General features: G+C 42.9%; 1 protein-coding gene across 1 annotated transcript in view; it reads right to left on the reverse strand.

The window, feature by feature from the left end:
- Positions 1-25,051, reverse strand: part of Lrig1 (leucine rich repeats and immunoglobulin like domains 1) — a 105,129-nt gene that overhangs the window by 43,074 nt on the left and 37,004 nt on the right. Inside the window, exons 2-3 of the mRNA XM_048356118.1 lie at positions 22,410-22,481; positions 12,300-12,374 (exon numbers count right to left, since the gene is read on the reverse strand). Of these exons, the coding sequence (XP_048212075.1) occupies positions 12,300-12,374; positions 22,410-22,481 (147 nt within the window). The remainder of the gene's footprint in view (positions 1-12,299; positions 12,375-22,409; positions 22,482-25,051) is intronic.

Here is a 25,051-nt window from a genome sequence, read left to right on the forward strand (position 1 = left end):
AGCTTCCTGACAGTTGTGCGGTTCCAGGCTGGGGAGGAAGCTGTTTTAGCACTTGGCTGCAGCCTCCGAGACAAAGTCCTTCCCCCTCTGGGGAATGATAGCACTGATGTGCCTTTAATAATAAAACCAGGCCTGTTTCCTGCCCCATCTGAAAGACTTTTGATCTCAGGATCATATGATTTAGGGTATCTCTTACCACGCAGTTTCCCAAGTCTTTCAGCATATGATCTGACTCTACTTGGAGACTTTAGGATGTGTATGAGGGGATTACAGAGCTCACCCTTTAATGTAGTTCTCCTTATCCACCCCACAGATGATAAACCCACCACATCAAAGTGCCACCACAGCCAACAGCCAGCTCTGTACCTCGGAACCACTCATCCCCTCATGTAGCCTGATCTGTGTTCCTACCTGAGCCAACACTTGCTCTTTAAAACGTGTCATCACAGCCTTAAATGCAAAAGATAAACATATCCAAAACTTCTAAGAAAAAACAGGGGGAAATCTCGCAACTCTACAGAGAGGCAGGGCTTATAAATCTGACCCTGAAAATACAATCCATAAAATTAACACATTGAACATTATCCCCAAATTTAAGTTATTTTGCTCTGACTGACAAAAAGTAGATTAGGAGAAAGCATTTTCAAACACACATGCAACAAAAATTTAGCATCGTATACACACACGTATATACACACATTTAAAGAATTTGAATGGGAAAACACGTAAAATAATCCAGTAAGAAAGTAGTCAAATGGCATTAACAGATATTTCACCAAAAAGAATCTATAGATGACAAATAAGGTACAGGACCTTGTTGGCCTCAGAACTATAACAACCCCTGATCAGAAAGGTTAAAGTTTAAAAAAAAAAATCACCAAATGCTGGCTAGAATGAGGAGCAACTACATTATTCACACATTTTAAAAGAGTCTGGTCATTTCTTAACAATCTAAATATGCAACTGCCAATGTAACTTGTCAACTGAATATATTTATCCCAGAAAAATGAAAATTCACAACTTAGTTGGCCAGGTAAAACACCGATCACCCACTCAGACCTGAGGAATTTATGAAACTTAGGGATATGCATGAACTGCTTAATTCTTTTTTTATTTATGACATAGTATTTATTATATTTTACTTATATAGTTTATTTAGGTAGTTACAAAACTATAGGTTTATCATATTGTGAAAATTCAGCAAGAAGCCAAATACATATTTGGAACTATGAAACACAGCTATGTGGACGATGCCGTATCAAGTCCAGTGGTCAATCTTAATCTGTTCATATAACACTCACTGAATTAATAATACTATGGAGAGGTTTTCCTAAGATATTATTGATATTTTAATTGCTTGTTGCTTTTTAATTTGGTATCAGAAAGGAGAGAAAGTGAGAAATATTTTCTTTCCTGATTCGGTCCCAGGCACCTTAGTAAACTTTTGAAATAAGTTTCTTCATATCTCCTCCTATCTACCCTCACCACCTTCCTCTCATGTCTTGTCACTCTCCTCAGGCATCCTGACTGATTACACACAGAGTTGTAATAAATCAGGCATTCTGATTTATTACATGCAGTTGAACTGATTAATTCTTTGCACTGGTTAGGAGCAGGCAGAAAGGTAGAGACTCCTCTGCCAGCACCTGGCCAGGAGAAGAGCTTGCTCAATGTCCACACCCAGAGAATGGTAGATGCTGGTTGCCAGACTCCCAAATTTCCAAATTCACAAGGCACCATCCCTATAATACTGGCCTGGGAAGTATTCCATGAAAAGAGCTCTGGGCCTAATCAAGTTTGAGAGCAGGTACATATACTCTCCACACCTCTTGCAGACTTTCACGGCAGGTTGGCAAAGGAAAGGTGCTAATGAGCACTCCAACAAAGATGCTTTTTATTCTCCTGGACTGTACATTTGCTACGCTTAATAAGACCATGAGACCCCTTTCTCAGGAACCAATGGTTCACATTGCATAGAAAAAGTATTCCAGGTGGCTCATTATTTATGAGAAACACCACACTTTGCTCCCTCACTAAATACATGTAATGCAGAGCCTAAGGAGTCTGGTGGCAGCCTGCAATGAACCTGCTCGCTGAAGGGTCTCACTGAGGCCCTGTGGGCAGGAAATAGAATTCCTGACCATGGTAGGCAATTGTGACACTGTAAAACAGCCTCTGGGAGTGGGGAAGCAGCACTCCTCCCTGACAAGCCTAAAGACAATGAGTTGAGTACTTAATATATTGAGTTGTGGTGAAACAATCTCAGGAGCCTCTCAACTCAAAATGAACTTTTGAGGCATTAAAGGATCTGCCAAGTTTGTTTGCAAAGAAAGGTACCCACCTTTAACTAGGTTTTTCAAAATTTTAACTACAAATATTCTCTTAGACCTCAAAGCATCTACTGCTATCTCTAAACCCAAACAGTTCTTACTGAGACTTTTTTTTTTTAAATCATTGACCCTGCCCCATTTCCCCCTAGTATCTGCAGAAGAAAGAGTGCATCCTGGGTGTAGGCTGGATGCCTGGAAGGAAGTGCAGTGACTTTCAGTGTGGGCTTTCACTCTGCCCAGTGATAGTTCAAGACAGTGATGAAAGTTCCAGACAGGAAGTGGTGAGGCCAGAAGTGAAACCAGGGCCAACTCTGAAAAAAAATGGGACTTTATTCCATAGTGAATGGGGAGGCATGGAAGGACTGTTGGTTCACTTCATCAATGCGGCAAAGCAGCCACAAAATGGGCACTTCACTGAGTGATCGGTGTACAATGGGGAGAAACAGAATCAGGTAGAGCCCTCAAGGCAGTGATGGGGGAGAGGAGTACAAAGAGGAAGAGGAAGGCCAGGTCTGGACACGTGGGGGCCAAGGCCCTGGGAGCCCTAGACTAGAAGAGTGGCTAGGATGCCAACTTCCAGCATCACTGCAAGAAGAGTTCGAAACACAGGACACACAGTGACCCTCCAGGGAGGCTGCAAGCATGAGAGCCTCTAGCACGGACCCTGGTGGCTCAGAGAAAGTGGATTCTCTAATGGAAAGCTCACCAATGAGCAGCCCTGGCAGAAGTACTCTGGGCTTCACCAACTTAACAATTCCTTGAGTCTTTGGGCTTTCTCTTCCCAAGGGGGCTACCAAGGCCACTGGAGTGGGGTCAAGATGAGCCCTGTCCTCTCTGGCATGCTGGACTGATGTCTACAATGCACATTGCCACCTAGACCCTGCTTGCATTTCCTCAAAGTAGTGAATCTCTTCTCTTAAAAATGTAAGCCCTTTTGGAGGCTAAAGCCAACTAGGTTTACAACAAAAGTCAGGGATGAAAGGGTTTTTAACAAGGCTGTGGGTAAGGCCACAGGCAGGGGGTACCAAGCTTCACCTTCTCAATAGGCCAGCAGCCCCTCATTTTGACTCAATGAAGAAAATGGCAGCCTCAAAGTAGAAAAACTTCACTAGGCATGCGGATCACCACTGTTTCTCTACTTTAAAAATCCAGTTTCTATTTGAAGAAAAAGTCACATTCTGGAAAGTCCAAGAGAAATTTTTCTGTCATTTTCAAAATTCTAGTTACTCTTTGTGACTCTTCTAAGTATCTAGCTCCAAATACAAACCCTACAGAATCCCATCACACAAGACTCCACTGTAGCCTCCACATGTAATATTGCTATATTTATTATAGGACAGCAGGGGTGGGGTGGATTGTTTCATTTCCTTCACCATCTACTTCCATACATGTTTTTAAAAGAACTGCTATTACTTTTGAAACAAAACGAAGCTTTTAAAGACCTTTAAATACTTGCTTTACCTATTGCTTTGCTTCTATATAAAGGTTTTTTTTTTCACCACCATAATGGGCGGTTCATTTCCATCCAAGGTGGGTGGCCCACCTTTTAGGAGATAGAAAAGACCCAGATGAGGGGAAAATCCACAAGTCAATTTCATGATCAACAAAGGAGGGAGTCCGGCCTAATCAGACCAAATACCCTCCCCAATACCACAAAAACAATTTCCCAGGCATTTTAAGTGGGAAACCACATAATTTTCACATAAAATCAATAAAGAGGTAAATAGAATCTCTATTAGTGAGCCCCAGAATCCTAAGGGCTAAATTGAAGGTCAGCTTTAGTATTTATTTCTCCTCCACCTGGTGAGAATAAAAAAGAAAAGAAGAAAACAAGGGAGAGGAGGGAGCTCGGGTACTTAAATGATAGGTGTGAGAGGGAGGGAGAGAAGTTAGAACAATGCCTTCCACCTGCAGTACCAGCTGGTGGCTTATTAAAACTTTAAACAAAAAAGCTGAAAACTCCAATGTCTGAACCCAATCCTGCTCCTGGCTGTCCCAAACTCCCAAAGCAGACTTGATTTACCTGGCTCCAGGCATGGCCTGGTAGTTCAAGTTCCTCAGATCCTAGGCTATAGTGAAGCCCAGGCTCAGCTACTTTGCCTGTGCCTGCCAGAGAGAGCACTAGGTGGTGAGAAAAGAAGGAAATCCATCCTGCTGCTGCTATACTCAACAGCTTCTGTAAAAGGAAGGAATACTCAGGGTCTTTCTCTATCCTCCAAGGTTTACAAGACAATAGGCCACAAGGACATCTGCAAATAAGATCATTCTTAGGGCATGTGGCAGACACCAAGCAGGCCTCTGGTTCAGATTAGAGAACATCCAAACACTTCACATCAGACCAGCAATGGCAGGACCCAATGCACCCCAACCCTGGGGTACACAGGACGCAACCACCAGTCAGTGTACTCTCACCATCTCCCAGGCAGTGTTCTGGGAACACATATTGTTTAGTTAATCCTAACAGCCACTGTTATCTCCAGTATCATTATAGAAGGACAGAGGCCCAAGAGAACCTACCCAGGTGATTCAGCAACAGTGATGAAGGCTGGAATCCAGTCCTGAGTGGCTTGACAATAAGCCCTCTCTTTCCCACTGTGCCATCCTGATCCTGTCTACAGGACACAGGAGTCAGTATAAGGTGAAGAGAACCAATTTACCTACCTGTATCTTTAGCCCTGTGGAGAAGAAGCCCTGGTATCTACAAACTAACTTTCCAGAAGCCCTCCCAATGATTAAATGTTTCTTAGCCTGCCTGCCCCCTTCCCCCCCTAAGACTCTGTGTCAACACAGCAGAGCAGAAACAAATGATGCTAAAGTGGCCAGACCCTGAGTACCACAGCCTACATAGCATGCACTTTTATCTCCCACTTGGAGAAGTTGGGAAGAGAAAACCACAAACTGGCACCTCTGCTTCAGCTGTCGGGGGGTTGAAAGGCATCCAGGAAGTGAGGAAACAGTGTAGGAATCTGCCCTCAAGTGATGTCTTCAAGGGCAAATCGCCACTATGTGCAAGTCTGCTGGCACAATAGCACAAGTCCAGGCTCTGCTGAGGCCTGAGGGGTGAGCGATTGCTTTTCTTCGCTGTGCACCTGCCAGATGACTGATCATAACCACTGAGAACAACCAACTTGTGTGTAGACTAGGGAAGGCAGTGGGGGGGAGGGGGGGCAGCGGTCAAAGCAACTGAGAAGCACTTTCTGCTGCTTTGTATCAGAATCATATCAAACGCTATCTGAACTGAGCTTACCAGAGGCCAAAAGGAGGCTTCTATAGCAAAGAGACCTTTCCTGGCATGCGCCTAATCATGCCACACCCCAGAGCCACATGCTCAAACTGTCCTACTATAATCTGGTATTTCAGCACGGTATACAACAAGACCCACCCAGACCTCCAGAACACATCGCTGAGATCAGGACTCTGTGATAGAAGGGAAGTTACTGTCTTTCTCTGAGCCTAGGAGTCCCGAGCACTGCACAGCTGATATAAGATGAGGCCTGAGAAAGCACACAGAGCACTGCATGCCAATGTCAACGAACAACATCTGCTATGGCTATTTTTACATCTCAAAGGCTGAACTATATGAGACTGCCAACCTATTACCACTTCTTACACTACAAAAATGGTGTTCTGTCAGACACCAGTGGCTCACACCTGTAATCCTGGCTACTCAGGAGGCTGAGATCTGAAGATCAAGTTTAGAAGTCAATCCAGGCAGGAAAGTCTGTGATACTCTCATCTCCAATTAACCACCAAAAACCTGGAAGTGGAGCTATGGCTCAAGTAATAGAGCACAAAAAAAAAAAAGCTCAGAGACAACACCCAGGCCCTGAGTTCAAGCCTCAAGACCAGCTCAAAAAAATTAATTCCATGGGTCAATATACTAAATTAATTATCCCATCTTAACAAACCCTAGCCTTTACATGAACAGGGTCAATCTAGTATTCCATATATATATTACCCAACAATGACAGGCCTTATGAAAGAAAGGCCCAACATAAATGCAAACACATTTCTTCCACTTGGGCTGTAAAAGCTGAAAATGGTTCCCAGGTGTGAGCAGACACAATAGGCTCTGCCTTCTTTGCAAGGTCACCACGCAGGTCAAAGTCAAGCCAGCCATTTTCGGATTAGGTGCCTATGCACATAAGGCTTCCCCAGTGGTAACTGGATTACAGAAGCCACCTGCAGGAAGTGAGGAGGGGGAGGAGGAGGAGAAGGAAATGGTCCCAGTTGGAATGAGACTGTTGATATGAGCAGAAGCCAGCCTCTTTCACACGGGAGATTGTGCAACACACAGAGCAGCTTCTCTTGCCGGCTCCATTTCAGAGCCCTGGAGAGTTTTCAGCACCCACTGCTAGAAGGAGCTGTACTTCCCTCCAAGTCCACCCCAGCTTCTCCATTGAGAACTGCTCAGATTCCCAGTGGATCTTGCACTATATTTAAAGTTTACATGGTCATCAGGAAAGACTGGGGGGGGGGGTGGAGGGAAAGAGCTAAATACCCAACAAAAGCTAATTCTCAACAACAGAAATTAAAGCTACTGAGCTCCCATAAAAGGCAGGGACCTCCATGACCAAGTGCATTTTCCACGGACTCTCCCCTTCCTCGACTCCCCCAGCCATGCAGCTGGTGTTCCCTCCACTTTCTCAGCAAATAGCTTGCAGATGTACCTCTCATCTGGCTGGCTCACCACCCCCACTCTGGGGAAGGGGGAGGAAAATGACAAGTCATGACTGTGTGTAATTTGGCAGGCTCTTGAGCAGGCCATAGTGGCTCCTTTCCCAGCCTCAGAGAAAGGCTCCCTTCCACTGGGGGCAAAAGGACGTCTGCACTACAGATCCCTGGGAAGTTTCTGGGGCTGAGAGCTGCTTTCTTTGCAAATTGGGTGTTTAATTTGAGGCTTGTTGGTGGTATCCAACATAGGAGCAGCCCGCAGTTGTAAGAACCACGGTTCCTGCCTTCCAACAGAAGTTTGCTGGCTTTCCTAACAGCTGCCTGTTGACAAAGAAAAAAAGAGGGAAGTTCATATTTGACCATGTATTTTGAGTGCTCCTCTGAAGACTCCAATTTCTAAACATGCCGGCTGAACATTTAGGATGCTCCCCCTGATGCCTAAAACATATGCCCACTTGGAAGGGGAGGAACAAAGTTCCCAGAACAAGGAGTTTCAGTTGAAATGTCACTTTATCTGGAAACCTTCCCTGTGACACGCTCCAACAGCAACATAAAAAAGGCCCCTCAGTAAGGGCAGGACTTTGCCCTTTAGATAGAACCTACGCCTCTATCATGAACCACCTAGGCTCCCTTGGTTTTTTTCCCCACTGGCCACCAGAACTGCAGGAGGCTGGCAAATGGGAAGAAGAATAACCAGATCACACACCTGTGGCACCAGGACAGGGCAAGGAGATGGGGATAGGGGAGTGTTTTCTTGAGTTTTGACTGTCTCATTAGGACACTGGAGGGACTAGATATCATCAGTATTCCTTTTAACTTCCACCTGCCACAAAGAGGTGCCATTCAAGACTTGTTGAGGACAAAGCTCCATCAGATACTGGGTCACAACCAGCAGGAAGGTCAGTGGTGTTAAAATGAGACTCTTGTTCAGAGAAGCAGGCTTTAAGTGAACCACCAGTGGCCAGGCGTAGAGATAACAACGGGTCTCCTGTCAGGCCAGGCTGCTCATGAGAGCTCCCTGCTTCCATCTCCCACCTGATGGAGGACCCAGCACTTTGACAGGAGAAGGTCCAATATCCCAGCACCTGGAGAAGCGGGGAAGGTCCCTTGAGGGTCTGTCTACAGGAGACAGAGCCACGGCCAACTTCACAACACAGGAAACTCTGGGACTGAACCGAATTCAACCACTGTAGCCAGTCTCTTCTGACACAAAAGCACAGCAACAACACAGGAAAACCGGAAATTTCTTTTCAACAGAAATGGCACTTATTTACCAGACAAAATTACTGTTGCTGTGGGATCATAACTTGAGTTTCCTGGATTTTAAGTCTGAGGTTTTTTTTTGATAATTATTTTTATGAAATTAGCTGCCTCACTCCAAACCAATCCTATTAAAAGCTTCCCTCACATTTTATGTTTTCTGATATGAAGGACAAGGGAGTGCAGCATGATCCTCAGCATACAATACAAATAAATCTATTCTTTGATAAATAAGTGAACTAGATCTCTTTAATCAGAAAGTATTAACCAGCTGAAATTGTACTGTGTGATTCCAGTTCCCAAAGGTCTGGAACTCCCTTGTGAAGCCTTGAGATTAAATCCAGACTCAAGAGCAAAGCTCTTCCCATGAACCCCACATAGGTGTGACAGCCAGTAAAGAAGGGAGATGAAAGGCTTGTCAGCCACATTCCAGGGGTCTGAATACTCTCCCTACCTACTCTTCCCTGATGCATCTGCCTAGAAATGTATCCCAAGAAAGTTCTTCCAGCTCCTCTGGCCCCAATATCCCCCTGCTACCTTCCTCCTGCACATACTGATGATTGTTCTCATCCTCTACCTACTGAGGAAGGGAAAAATAAGAGCTGGGGGGTTAAGGACTCTAAGTATCTCACAATATTATGTTTGAGTGGCCACATTGCCTTAGGACAGACTCCGGACCACAGATGCAGAGATCAGGTACTTGGTAACATCTGCAGAAAGTGCTCAAGTTCTGAAGAGCAGCAGAGATAGCAGGAAATCTTCACCACATGGGTTCACAGGTGAACATCAGGAAAGATCTTTTGGCTTATCTACTCCTTGCTCTATTTTCTCCCAGCCTTTGTGTAAACCACATGGGAATTACAGAAAGGCATGCAGGATTACAAAATTAGCTATAATCATGCTTCCCACACATCACACTAACTTTTTTTTTTTTTTTTGGCAGTACTGGAGGTTGAACTGAGAGCTTTGAACTTGCTAAGCAAGCACTCTACCTTCTGAAAGTGTCCTGTGGTCTTTTTTTGTTTTGTTTTTTTGCTGGTCCTGGGGCTTGAACTCAGGGTCTGGGTGCTGTCCTTGAGCCTCTCTGTGCTCAAGGCTAGTGCTCTACCACTTGAATCATGGTACCACTTCTAGACTTTTCTGAGTAGTTTATTGGAGATAAATTTCATGGACTTTCTTGCCCAGGCTGACTTTGAGCCATGATCCTCAGATCTCAACCTTCTGAGTAACTAGGGCAAGGCTCTGTTGGTTTGTTTTTGTGTGCTGGTCCTGGGGCTTGAACTCAGGGCCTGGTTGCTGCCCTTGAGCTTCTGTGCTCAACTAGTAATCTAGCACTTGAGCCACACTCCACTTCCAGGTTTGGGGTAATTAATTGAAAACAAAGTCTCACTTTTCTGCCCAGCCTGGCTTCAAACTGTGATCCTCAGATCTCAGCCTCCTGAGTAGCTAGGATTCCAGGTGTAAGCCACTGACACCAGCTGTTATTTTTGAGATAGTCTTACTTTACGCCCAGGCTGGCCTGGACCGTGACACTCCTACTTTTATACTTCTTCCCACACAGTTGAGGTAACAGACAGGCTGCACTGCACCCAACTACGTTTTGCCTGGACTGACCTTGACTTACCATGCTCCTGAACTCGGTTCTCCTGAGTACCTAGGATTAGAGTGATGAGCCACTATTGCCCGTTGCAGGCAGTAAACTCTGGCACCAGTCTAACAACAGGGAAGACAGGGACCTCAGAAGAGATTTTCAAAAGGGGCAAGGGAAGCGGAGGTGTAGCTTAGTGGCACTGCACTTGCCTAGTAAGCAAGCATGAGACCCTGGATTCAATCCCCACCACAACCAAAAAAAAAGAAGAAAAAAAAAAGATGATGCAAAAGACCCTGGCCCACTCAAATGGAGATGAGTTTCAGGCAAAAGAGGTGGCTGCCAACACTAACCTGCATTTTCCAAACTGAATCAAAACAGTGAGGGAGTCTCTTTTTTTTTTTTTCTGTTTTACATATTTCAACACTGTCTAATGGAATATCAGGAACAAGGCCAAACAGCCCCACTGCTCTTGGCACTGGGGCCAAGGAACAGAAATGTATTTTTAGTCAGCAAAGCAAGGTGAGACTGAACGTGCCACAGGCCCAGTGGGGAGACGGGAGGGGGGACCTCCTGCCTCTGGCATAGGGTAGCTGGGAATCACCTGCCATGCTCCTGTACCAACTTCAGGGGTGGACAGAAAAGCCATAACCCTGTGTCCACCCTCATTCTTCCTCTCCACTTTGCAGCTTAGAAGACCTTCAAGGAGCCACAACTTCTCCAGCATTACAAAGATATTCTCTGTGGTCCTAGCTGCCTCATCCCGCGAAGAATAACAGGAATAAAACCAGCACTCATTGCACTTTAACAGAGGGCAAATGGCCAGGGAACCTTGTTTGATGAAGCTTTTGATGGGCGTGGCCTGAGATTGTGAATTTCTAACATGCCCAGAGTGGACTGGACATTGCTGCTTCGTGACCTGGGCTTCCGGCAGCCAGAAGTTACAAGTATCTTCAAGTGCTCTGCTTTATGAACACAAAGGATTATCATATCCCTAATTAGCCTCATATAGGCTAAGGATGAATCTGGCCAGTAATTAAACACCTTGCAGATGCTAGGCAAAAAGGCCAAGGGGGGAGGAAAAGAAAGGACCTTTGCCTATCTATCAAGAGCCACAGCTTTCACATCAGCACTTCACAGCAACAAGGGTTGACTCACAAATTGTGTGGCTTTAAAGCTCAGAGCTCACCAAAGCCCAAGAAATGGTGACAAGTAGGCACCCACTAGAATCGATTGTGCATCACACATTTCCTACATGCCCACTCTGCTCCTCTAGCCCTGGTCTCCTTCTTCCCTGTGTGTAAAATGGGCCAGGAGCATCTTGTGTGAGTGATGAAAAGAGAGGGGGGAAAAAGTTACCTGTCTAGAACACAGAGAGTAACAACTCTCCCCTCAGGCTTTCCTGAAGCCCTACCAGGAGTATTTCACAAGAACACAGCACTCCCTAAACACAGGGCCAGTGGCCAGCCAAAACCAGATGTGCAAGCTACACCAGAAATCTTATTAACAGTACATTCCTGCCAAATCCCTCTGCTCAGCTTGCTGAGCCCTAGTGGCGAGGGGTGGGGGTACACAGGTTATCAAATGAATTCTGAAACCGGCAAAATAAAAATAAAATAAAAGCAAGTAGGATTTGGGTGCAGGCAGGAAATTCAATGTGAAGAGGAGAGGTGCTCTGATTTCAGAAGCTGCTGGTAAAACTGAGAGCATACCCTTGGGCTCATGGCTGGTGGATCTATAAAGATCTCTGGGTGATCTTCAAACCAGCCCTTACCTCCACCTGACAGCTTTAGGAAGGGAGTGAGACCAGTTGCTTATTCTCTAGGAAAGAGGAGAAACATCTCAGATGCTAACAAACCCAAGGCTTCCCCTCTTTCCTTTTCAGTTAAGGCCATGTGCTCCTTTTCATTTCCTGTGTTTTGTTCAATAGTCATACAAAATACAGTTTTTTTTCTTCCAACACTTGATCATGACAACTAGTTCTTCAATTTTATGTTGATTTCAGAGGTCCAGAAACACTTCTTTTTTAAAAAAACAAAAAGTCATAAAAGCAAACAGTCACCATTACCAAATTTTGTGACACAAAGATACATTTGCCATCTTTCATTTATATAGCTCCCATTAATTCAAGTTCATCCATCCACCCAAGTTGCAGCTTAACCACTAATAACAAGAAAGCTACTTCTCTGATTCTCCCAGAAGTAGTAAAGAAACAAAACAAAAACAACAACTTTCCCTTCAAACTAAAAGAGGTAAAACTTTCTACTTTTAATTGTGTAAACTCCAAGATAGCAAACAAAACATGTGCTGTGATCATGATGCTACAGGAAGAAAGGTCCTTCTTCACTAGCAAGTACATAAACACATGTTCCTCTGCCACCAAGAGTCAGCGAGATAATACCACAGCCCCATCGCCTGCCCAGGGGCCCCACATGGCAAACACTTACAGAAAGAGAGAGATGACATGCCTCGATGCAGCACCCAGGGACGGTAGGGATGTCAGTTCATTATTTCCGAGGTACCTGTAACAAGAAGAAATTGACCACTTAGAGGATGTAGATGAGCAGTGTGAAATCACACACATAGAACATGAAAAACACTGCTGCTTAGGCTATAATCTACCCTGAGATAAAAGTTAAAGGATTTTTAAAGTGAGCTTTTAAAGCGACATATGAGGTAACAATAATATTTATCACACTCACAGTTAAGAAAAAAAAATACTAAGAAGAAAAACTTATTCTGTCTTCTACCAGCTTCCCATCAAATTCAGAGTTCAAGACTAACAGATAAGGAATATGGAGAATTAGCCAGGATATAAATGATCAAAGGTGCCCCTATGATCATTGGCACTAGTGCTCTTATGGTCAAGAAAAGTTTTGGGTTTTCTTTCTGTTGTTATTTTTTGGTGGGGAGGGAAACAGTCCCCTCTGGGTTGTACCAATGTTTTGTCCTTGCCAAGGGGTAACATGTATGAGGAGAGCTGGAGGCCACTCACAGGCCTCTCTTGTTCTGAGGGCCAGTGGTACATGGGGCTAGTTATTTCACTGTACCTCCTTGGTGAAATAACAAGGGAGCTAGACAAAGAGATCCTCGTGCTTTTGGGATTCCAGCTTCTCTGCACTCTGAGGAACAGTCTTCCAGGAAAACAAACAAACACACAGGCTTTTTGCACTTGGACATTTTGAAATTCCTCTGCAGATAAGATTTGTTCTCTGAGTTCCCTTCCCTCTAGAACATTCTAAATCTGTATTGCCATAGTTAATATCTCTTAATGGAAGGGAAAGCCCACAAACAAAAACACAGCTTGCCTGGTCTGCCCCCGGAGGCTGTGCAATCTGGCCGCCTTACACCGACATGTATTTCCAAATTTGGAAAGGGAACCCAAAGTCAGACTTGCGATGTGAGCGCAAAAAGCCTTAAGAAAGTCAATGCCGTGTTCAGGCTTTCTACCGGGTGACAGGCTAGAAAGAAACTGTATTTGAGACTTGAAGTCAAAAGAAAAAAAAGTGTCATCTTCTCAATTTTTTAAGGGAGCTATATCTCACACAAAACATCTTATTTCTGTTCTGAGATCAGGTTGCTGAAATGATAGCAGTATTCAGACATATATAACTTGCATTGGCTTGAGTAGAAATTGGATGTCTGCCATTTTTACAGAAATGAATAAGAGGAAAAGAGGGGAGAAAAGGCCTTGAATTAGCCCATTTTCTTTCTTAAGTGCCAAAGACAGCTAAGGATGAAGCTTGGCAGTTACTGGACTGTAGGATACAGGATGACTATTTCATCAGCTTCATGAGTGAAGCATCTGTTAGAGGGAAAGCAGATCCAAATCATGAGGCAAATCCTTTTTCCACTTAAAAGAGCCCTTGTTTGTGTGTTGAAATAGACAATTAATTACTTTAACAGCCTCTTATCTGACTGCCCCCTAAATCAGATTGTTTCTGCTTCACCTTTATCTCATCCTGGTTCAGGCAAGCTGAAAACTCTTTATCAGAACTAATAAATTCATAGTGCTAATGTACTTAATACTACAAGGGATTCTCAGATTTTTTTTTTTTTGCCAGTCCTGGGGGTTTGAACTCAGGGCCTGAGCACTGTCCCTGGTTTCTTTTTGCTCAAGGCTAGCACTCTACCACTTGAGCCACAACGCCCCTTCTGGCTTTTTCCATATATGTGGTGTTGAGGAATCGAACCCAAGGCTTCATGTATACAAGGCAAGCACTCTACCACTAGGCCATATTCCCAGCCCCTCAGATTTGTTGTTGTTGTTGTTTAAATCAGAGCAGAGGTCTGCTGCCAATAAGGCAGCCTGATAAGAACTCTTCATTTCTTAAGATTTATTCTAAAACAAGAAGATGGTAGTAATAATGATAAGGGTAGACAACATATTAAGGTTTACTATATGCCAGACACCGCTCTAAGCTTTTCAGTCATTAACTCATCTTTAAACACCTAGAAGTAGATTTTGGGAACATTCCAGTATACCAGTGAGGCAGCTAAAACACTGAGGTGTTAAGTAATTTGACCAAGATCGTCAGTAGTAAGTAATGATGGCCTAGGAAGTCAAACCCCAATGTCTGGGTTCTGAACCACTACTCTCCCTTTTTAATACCACAAAAATTCCATAAGCACTAATGGCATTTCATCAACATGACAACTTCAAATCAGGTATCAGGTACTAATACTGTTCCCTACATTACTGTAAGCTGCATACATTTAAGTAACTAGGCTAGCACATATGACTAATAGGCACAACCAAGAGATGGTACCAGAGAAGAACAGGTTAGCAGGCCAACCAGCATGGGGTAGGCCAGAATCCCTTAGGTAATACTGAAGTTGTTTTCAACCTGCTTATGATCCGACTTGATTTTGAACTTGAAGCAAACAGTACAGGCTTCTCTGTAGGGAAACTGTGGCTGATGAGCCAGATTTCAAAGCCAGTCCTGCACATGTGACAAAGTGCTCCATTCAATTTCACAAGAATAAATGAACAAGGAGAGGGGGTACAATAACATGTCAGTTCTTGACAGACCTGCTTGAACTGAAGCGTACAAGGACAGTGGAACAGGACTAAAGATTATCAAGCATTGTATGTCTCAATGAGTAGTCCCAAGGCAACAGGCTCAGTCAGAAATAGCAGGCTCTAATCTCAACAGGGATGCCTGATTTATGAAGGGGACAGTTGGAACCCAAAGGAGAGGAACTGTGTGGCTGGCTTAGTTGTAGATCCGCTTCTACTTTAAAAAGAACTGCAAGTTGCTAACTCCACCACTATTGGCCTCTGCATTATTCTATGTCCTTGTTGAAATGAGAATGTGATCCTCAGAAGGCAAGGGAAGCCAAACTTACTGAGACATGAACAGTTTCTTGCCAGACTGAAATAGAGACTGGTCAAAAATAGCACTGCTGGAGTGTTAAAGGAAAAAGCACTGGGGCTGTTTAGCACAGTCTCCATGTACACAGAAATTTCAGGGATTAAGGACAGTGTGTGATGAAATCTTTTCACTATCTAGGGTTATACGGTCTTCTGCCTCCGATATGCTGCTCTCAAACATCCCTACCATTTACTACCCCTTCCCCTCCAAAGTTCAAGCTCACCCAAGGCCCAGAAAAAAAAAAAAAATCCTTCAGAACTGTCTGGGTTCTATAAACCTTTTCCTGATGATTCAGGACCAAGAAGTGCCTCCAATGCATCAGACCATGAATCACGGCCCAACCCCGGGCTGGAGGAGGTGTATGTAAGGTCAATGGGCTGCATGGGCTTCCTGACCCCAGGGCAGAACCTGGAGGTGGGATGCTTCCCACTCAATTCTTAAGGTCAGCTGGGACTTTCTGGCTCCTCAGTTTTCTCTCCAAACCACCATTTACTTGGCTTGGTTAAAGGATGTGTGGTATTTTGCAGGATGTGAGATGCTTAAAAAAAAAAGCATATTTCATAGTATATTGGCATGTATTATCTTAATCAAATTTAGCTTCAACAAACATTATAAAACACATTCAAGAAATAATTGTAGGTGATAGTTTTTTTTTCTTGCCACACTTAATTATTGAATGGCTAATTAAGGCACACTGTAAAAATCCAAACTCTTTCAAAAAGAATACAAAGAGTATAGAGTGAAAGCTTCCTGACATTTCAGGCCTCTGTCTGCCTTCAAGAAGAAGCTCCTGCTGTTGGTTATGAGACAAGTAAACGTCTCTGTTTTACACAAATGCATGGGTATTATACAGAAGGTTTTGTACTCGGTTTTTCCTTAGTGTACACTAGAGATCTTCACCAGTCTTTTAACCAGCTACAGAGTAGTCCTCCACTGGTATAATTGGTAAGGACCATTTTATTAAGTCAATTAATTGCCTCTTGATAGACCGAGTGGTTATTTTTGGTTGATTCCAAACGAAGACAGTACTGCAATTAACCGTCAAGTTGGGTAGCAGGTTAGAACTGTGGTTGGTTTTGTGTAAGAAAGAAAAGCCATCAATGGCAGGTCAGGATAAAGTTTTGAAGTTACTTAAAGTCACCTAACAAGTGATATGCTTTAGTCACTGGAGAATGCTAGCTATGCTAGCAATTATTTATGTGTATATATTTACAAATCACTCCATGACACATAATTCCTATAAAATTATTTCAGTATAATGATATAGTATATACAATCTATTCTTAATATCGCATGGGTTGGTCCCAGGGTCACCTGAAAATACCAAAATCTGCTCAAATCCTTATGGAAAAGTGTGTAGTGTTTGCACAAAACTTACATGCATCTTTTCTGTACATTTAAAAGTATTTGACTCAGAATACCTAGTACAATGCAAATATTATGCAGAGAGTTGTTATATAACATTGTTTAGGGCATAAAGAAAGTCAGAGCATGTTCAGTATAGACGTAATGTTTTTTCAAACACTTTTGATCGAGGCTAGTCGAATTCAGAGTTGAAGAGCCAACTATAGTTACCTTTAGTTAATAATTATATACAATTATGAACTTTATGTGCCTGTCAGGCTCTGTTCCATGCTTGAATGACATGCCATCTCTTCCAGTACGATACTAAACAGTCACCCACATCAGAACAAGAAATGAAGGCACAATTGCACAGTGACAGAGCAGGGATTTTAGGAGCAGGTTATACAGCTTGGAGTGTTAAAGCATACAGACCTGATTCGTTGACCCTAATTCCACCTCTTGCCAATCAAATGACCTTCATCATGTTACTTAACTTGTACTTTAATTTCCTCCTTCAAAAAATATAAACAACACAACTACCTGCTGGGCAGGACCCAGATAACATAATTAAACTTAAGGGTTCAAAATATAGACAGTTTGATAGGAAATGCCTAACAGGTGAAAGGAATTCACCTCCCAACAAACAGAGCTGCGAAACAACATCCCCCAGTATTTCATCCTTTTAAAACATTCAACCATTAGTCACCCTGCAAATGCACATGTACACAAATGTGCATACACACATACACTAGCAGTAGAACTGCAGTTAGAGAGAGAGCAGATGGATCCATAAATAATACCCCCATGGCAGGGCACCTGCAAGGCTTCCTTGCCGAATCCAGGAACTGCTTAGGTCAGAGGGCCCTGGACAGCCAAGGCAGCTCCCCACGAGCATTCTCTAGCCAGGCAGGAGTAACGTGATCTGAGCGCTGGTTTCAGAGGCCTATATAAATAGCCCTCTTATTATAGAAGAGCTTGGTGTCCAGAACTCTGGGTGGAGTCCCTCTCTGGTGGGCTTTCCTCAGGACTGTGGTCAGGGAAGGCCATGTGGCTTGGAAGCAGCTGTACAGTGACATGTCCTCTGTGGGCCTCCTAAGGGCTCGCCTTCTCTGACCAACCAGCTCACAGTGTTATGTGGTTCTAGGGCCTCTAAAAGTAACCAACGGTAAGCCAACACCAGCTGCAGGGTCGGGAAGAGCTAACCACTCTAGGAAACAGATGACCCAGTTCATCTGGTACTCTAGTCGTATGGTACTCTTTTTCCTTCTCTTCCATCTGCCTCTCCCTTTCCTTCCACTCACTTGTGATGCTCCAAGTACCCCTGAATTATCAGTGAGCAGTTCTGCTGATCTGGGCACCATGAATTTATCTCATCATCCACTGGGTAGGGGACCAGAGGTGGTCACAGCAACCTTTCAGTCTTCAAGACTGTATTTCTAAACCAATGCACAGTTCCAAAAGTTTCCAGAGAGAAGGAAATTATAGCCAATGACCCTTTCCCATGGCTAGGGCCCTATGCATCACTTCAATTAATAGCTACAATAAAGCAGATAAAGTGACTGTCTATATCACAGAAGAGGGAATGAAACACTAAGAAGCTAAGGCACTTCCAGGGACACAGATCCAAAACTAAACTCAAAAGGGCACAAGAAGAACTCAAATTCACCTGCTCTTTTTACTAAAATGAGCACTTCCTTCACCATAGCGTATCCACGAAGTCATCTGTCCTCATAGCCCCCACACTCCAGAAGGTACTCTGGCCATGGGACCACCAGGGAGACAGAGCCTAGTTCTAAGCTCTGTTACAGACTTTGAACTGCAAGTATCAAAGACACCCTGGAAAGCACTGGATTATAAACCCAACTGGCTCCTGATGGACTGGGCTTACATCTTGAGTGAGTGCAATGGGCTGACATGTTTCCTCCCCCAAGTTCCTATGTTTAAGCTTAACTTCCAGTAGTTCAGTGTGCCTGTATTTGCAGACAGGACAGTTGATAAGGGGACTGAGAAAGAAGTGTAAGAAAACACTTGCCCGGCATGTAAGGGCCCTGGATTTGATCCTCAGCATCACAAAACCAAACAAAAAGGTGATTAAGGTTATGTGAGGTCACATCAACTAGTCCTAAACCAGTATGAACGGTGTCTTTATAAAAGGAAATTAGGACACAAGAAACACCAGGGATCCATCTACACAGAGCAAAAGACCACATGAAGGCACTGCAAGAGGCAGCCATCTACCAAACCAAAGAGAAGCCTCCAGAAGAAACCCACCCTCCAGGTACCTTAGTGTTGAACTTCCAGCCTCCAGAACTATGAGAAATAAATTTCTGTCACTGGAGCCACCCAGCCTGTGTGGTATTTGTTATTGAGGTCCAACACAGTGGCCCTCTTGCAACTTCCTTCCGTCTGCCCCTGTCTTATTGACCTTATGGGAAAATGAGGGTTCTGAACAAAGAATTTCCCAGGACCCTTACAACTTTGATGGCCCTCTAACTTTAGAAATCGAAAGTTTTTTAACAGACACAAAAATCATAAAAGCCAATTTGGAAAATTTGGGGATAAGAGTAGGAATTCAGATATTTTGTAAATTGTACCCGTTGATAACATTAAATTTTCTTCAGAATAAGCTGTCAATAATAGAATCAAAGAGTAACAACCAAAGACTTTTACCAGTTACAAGAATGTGAAAAGAGGGCTGGGAATATGGCCAAGTGGCAAGAGCGCTTGCCTCCTATACATGAAGCCCTCGGTTCTATTCCCCAGCACCACATATATAGAAAACGGCCAGAAGTGGCGCTGTGGCTCAAGTGGCAGAGTGCTCGCCTTGAGCAAAAAGAAGTCAGGGACAGTGCTCAAGCCCTGAGTCCAAGGCCCAGGACTGGCCAAAAAAAAAAAAAAAGTGAAAAGAGCTTACCTAATAATCTCTAATTTAAAAAAATCTAATAGCACTGGGTGAATGATTTATAGAAATCCATGGGTAGCATATAAATATTAAAATAAGGCATTCTGGAATTTTGATTTATATAAGATTTGATTTATATAAGAAAGTATTTTAAACGTAATATATGGGGGGAGGGAGCAAGAAAGCATGTGAGTGTGCCAGGAAGAGCGGTGCAAGCTTGTAATCCCAGCACTCAGAGCTGAGGCAGGAAGATTCTGACTCTGAGGCCAGCCTGGGGTACATAAACAAGAACTTGTCTAAAACCTCCCAACCCCCCGGAAAATAGCTTTGATACCCAATTAAGATTCTAAAATTATGTGTGTGTGCAGGTATATATTTCTTACCAATTATTCACAATGGTAATGCCTGGATAAGAATACTGATGATTTCACTAGTCTCCAGGCATTGCCATAGTTGCAATTTCTTTTTTCTGTATAGTATTCATGTATGACATATGAAGGGCTCTGTAAAGTCTCTATGGGGCTAAAATTCCTGATGATCCTAAAATCTACAGCAAAAGCAGAAAAGGACCCAAGTGTGGTAGTGTACTCTGATTCCAGCTATGAATGAGGCCTAGGTAAGAATATGGTAGTCCAAGGTTGGACTGGGCAAAAACATGAGGATCGTATATGGGATAATATCTAACACAAAACAGGGCTGGAAGACATGATTCTTGTCACCAGTAGAAGAATGCCTGTTTAGCAAACATAAGGCCTGAATTCAAACCCCAGTACCATCAGAGAAAGAATATATGTTCCTGAATTAAAGGATGCTGCAAGGTAGCAAGGCAGGTGCTCTAAAGACTGCAATGCCTGGCTATGTTGGGAGATAAAGGGGAAAAGGTCTCTGCTGCCCACACTTCTATAACCTGACTCCGGGGAAGCAGAAGGGCTGATCTGACACCAGGGATCACTGCTAAGTGGGCTCCATCTCCTTGGACACTGTGAGAAAGGACTAGGCCAGGTGTGTTGCCCTGATTAGTCCAACAAGTCTCCCAAAAGGAAAGAGAACTCTGCCCCACACCCACTTGGCAGCCATGATTTCCAGTCGAAGTCTACTGGATTATAATATGTCCAGCAGACTGCCTAGGAGGAAGAGAAGAGGTGCAGAAAGGGGGAGGCATAAAGTATCCCCCTTTTCCATGGGGCTACATTCTAAGATCCCCTCCCCAATGGATGCTTAAACCACACAGTACCTATATATACTATGTTTTTCCCATATATACATACCTGTGATAAAGTTTACTTTACAAAGCAGGCATAGTAACAGATGAACAGCAAGGATTAATGAAAATTACAACAGTTGTAACAATAACAATTGTTGGAGGGGATGTGGCCAAAAGGGAACCCTACTTCATTGTTAGTGGGAATGTAAACTGGTTCAGCCACTCTGGCAAGCAGTATGGAGATTCCTCAGAAGGCTAAATATAGAACTCCCCTATGACCCAGCAGCCCCACTTTTGGGTATCTATCCAAAAGACCACAAACAAAATCACAGTAATGCCACCAGCACAACAATGTTCATCGCAGCACAATTTGTCATAGCGAGAATCTGGAACCAACCGAGATGCCCCTCAGTAGATGAATGGATCAGGAAAATGTGGTACATATACACAATGGAATTTTATGCCTCTATCAGAAAGAATGACATTGTCCCATTTGTAAGGAAATGGAAGGACTTGGAAAAAATTATACTAAGTGAAGTGAGCCAGACCCAAAGAAACATGGACTCTATGGTCTCCCTTATTGGGAATAATTAGTACAGGTTTAGGCAAGTCATAGCAGAGTATCACAAGGCCCAATAGCTATACCCTTATGAACACATAAGATGATGCTAAGTGAAATGAACTCCATGTTATGGAAACAATTGTTATATCACAGTTGTAACTACTTTCAACGTCCCATCTGTATCTGTAGCTTCTATTATTGATGATGTTCTTGTATCACCTTCCTGTGGTTGTACCTACACTATCTCTGTAATCTTATCTGAGTATATTGGAAACCATGTATACTGGTACTGGAAGTAGGAAATTGAAAGGGAATACCAAATTTGAGAGACACAGGGTAAAAAAAGACAAAACAACTACAAAAGCAATACTTGCAAAACTGTTTGGTGTAAGTGAACTGAACACCTCCGTGGGGGGGGGAGGGAAAGGGGGAGGAGGGAGGGGGGTATGAGGGACAAGGTAACAGTACAAGAAATGGATCCAATGCCTAACGTATGAAACTGTAACCTCTCTGTACATCAGTTTGATAATAAAAATTTGGAAAAAAAAAAGAAAATTACAACAGTTGTAACAACATACTGTAATAAGAGTTATAGTATGAATGTGAATTCTCTAAAAATACCTTACTATATCTTAAAATATCTTACTATATTTTCACCTATTTGCAAAAACAAAACAAAAGGCCCTTCACAACTTCTCTTTGCAACAATCCAAGTTGCTAGCACTATCATCTTCATGCATTGGGGGCATAATTAGGTAAAATAGGAGTAACTTGAACACAGCACTGCAATATCATAATAATTGATAACTGAGATGGCTATTACACAGTTAGAGGGCAGGTAGCATATACAGTATGGATACATTGGACAAAGGGATGATTCATGACATAGACAAAACTGAGTAAGATTTCATCACATGGCTCACGGTATCATTTAAAATTATGAAGTTTTTAATTCTTACAACTTTCTATGGAATATGTTCAGATTCTCACTGGCCACAAGTGACCAAAACCATAGATAGGTGTACACCACTACAGTATTATTTATCATCAATGGTGCATATGTAAATGTTCCTTTTCACAAACTTAGACTGCCCCTCTATCAGAGAAAGAACGCTGCAAAATGAAACGAGCTCTCCATCCACTCCCCAATCATTTGGGAAAAGCACTTACACTTCCTGTAGATTCGGCAAGTTCTCAAAAACAGCAGGGTCAATCTCAGAGAGTTTATTGTGACTCAGGTTTCTGATAAAGGGAAAGAAAAGTAATGCATTAATACTCGACATTATACCCTGGATTAAGAAATCTTGTCATCCTCCCACAAATAACTAAATAGCCAACCCTATCCTTCATAATTTTCCATCTCCTTCATGTTACTTAATTTTAAATAGCATTAACACTAAGATTTTCAAATGTATTTCTACTCTCCACTTGTATTCATTAGCAAGGTGCTCAAAAGGAGACTGAAAATTCAACAACTGAAGTTGGCTAAATTCAAATAGGTCTTAATTAACATTATTAATTAATCAATAATTACTACCAAGAAACTTTTTTTTAAAAATCAAAGAAGAATCAGTCCTTTTTGTACATTATAGTAACCTGTTCCCTGTGTTTTGCACTCTAGCAAATCCAAGGCTCTTCTGAGTGGTTTTGTTTTGTCCACGTTTCACCAAAAGAGAAAGTAGTAAGAAAGGAAGAAGGAAACGTTGGCTCATCATTTTCTAGTTAGTGGTTCTCAACTTGGGATGGTTCTGTCCCACTGGGTGACCTCTGGCAATGCCTAAAAAGATGTTTAGACATCATGCCTGTAGTGGAAGAAGTGGTACTGGTGACTGAATGCCATTAAACATCCTACAATGCCCTGTCATTTCCCGTGGCAGAGAAAAACCCAGCTCTAAATTTTGGGAGTAGCCAGAGATTGAGAAAGCCTGGTCTAAACAAGAACTTAAGACTAAAACTTGGCTCAAATGCAGAATCAAAAGTTTGAGTGGCTAGAAAACAAGTACTTCCAGAATCAGACTCATAGGCTATTTATGAACACAGTATTACTACAGCCAATGAATAAATATTGGGAATGATATTCAGGAGAGGCAGTTTTAAATTCACAGTGGTGTTAACTAGTCAGGAAAAAACTCCTATGAACAACTGTCTCCACATGATAGGATATTATCTTTCTCTCTTATTTAGAATTATACCTCTCTCCCCCTTCAACACAAAGCCATACATAGCCTTGCAGACATAAAAAGAGCAAGCTGGACAGTGAGTGTCCACTCAGCTGAAGTTCTCTGCCCATGACCTCAACCCAGTCCAGAGTCATCTTTCGGGAATGGAAGCCACTAGAGGGGATCCAAATGAGCCCTCTCTGCACTGTCATTCTGCTTCCTGCCACCAGTCTACTGAGCCCTGCACATGCACAAAAGGTTAACATGTTTCATATCAGCTATTCATTCCACTGACAATACTGACAATTAGCGGTACTACTAATCATGAGCTTAAAGTCTGAGTCATATAAGTGGCAACTATCTTTTAAACTTACTCCAGAGACATTTCAATCAATACTAACCTAGAGCTGATAGCCATTTCACTGTGAACTAGAAGACATTCATCTAAATAAAAGTCAAACTGCACTTGAAACTAATGGTCCATCTGCATTTGTGGCACTGACTGAATTAAAAGCAATTTGTCGAGATTAAGTTACCATAAAGACTAAAGGTGGTAATTTTTAAACCACATACTGAAGTCAAGTATGAGCTTGCCTGGGCTTGGGGGCATTTATTAATGGATAGGTAGAAATCAATGGGTTAAACCTGAAAGGTCAAACAGAGAATTCACTACATCCTAAAAAAGGAATGAGGTTTTTTTTTTTTCTGAACAACTACTTATTTATTGTCAAAGTGATGTACAGAGAGGTTAGTTTCATACATTAGGCAGTGAGGACTGAGTTTTTATTTCAATAGGCTGTGGAGTATCATTTCTGGGGGCAAAGACACTGAGAACTCACAAGGCTGTAAGAGATCATCACAGTTAACAAGAGTGAAAGGCATCTTAGAGAAAGACTCTTAGAAACCACAAAGGCGAGAAGCTAGAGGGGCGAGTAGGTCAAATGGGAGAATAAGGCCAACATAGGAAATCGACACTTCCCCCCCCTCCCCCTCCCCCTCCCTTCCTCCTAAAGGGGCCGTTGGTTGATTCTTGCTCCAGAAACAAGGGTAAGTGTAGCCCCAGACTCAGTTTTCTGGTGAAGATAAAACTCTGAATTCTTATGGGAAATCTTTTAAATTCATTTTTCTTTTTGCTAGTCTTGGGGCTTGAACTCAGGGCCTGGGCACTGCCCCTAAGCTTCTTTTGCTCAAGGCTAGCACTCTACCACTTGAGCCACAGTACTACTTCCAGCTTTTTCTGATTATGTGGTACTGAGAAACCGAATCCAGGGCTCCATGCACACTAGCCAAGCACTCTACTAAGCCATGTTCCCAGCTCTCTTTTAAATTCTAAAAAAAAAAAAAAAAGAAGAAGAAGGAAAGAAGGGGAAGGGAAGAAAAGGGGGAAAGGGGAAGAGGAAAAGGGGAAGTAGGAAGGGGGAAGGAGGAAAGAAAAAGGGAAAAGTTACATGAGGATGGACCAAACCAAAAACTGTTTGCAGGCCATATCTGGCCTAAGGACTAACTTCTGTTTTGAATGCACATATGGTCAGGGTGGAGCTGGAGCTCACAGGATCTTCTGCAGTGAAGGCTGTGTTGTGAACCATTTGAAGTGAAATCACTCCCCTCCTCTCCCCAGCAATTTTCCACATTCTTCATCAACTCAGAATAAAA

Source organism: Perognathus longimembris, chromosome 10 (assembly GCF_023159225.1).
Source record: "Perognathus longimembris pacificus isolate PPM17 chromosome 10, ASM2315922v1, whole genome shotgun sequence".
Classification (NCBI taxonomy): domain Eukaryota; kingdom Metazoa; phylum Chordata; class Mammalia; order Rodentia; family Heteromyidae; genus Perognathus; species Perognathus longimembris.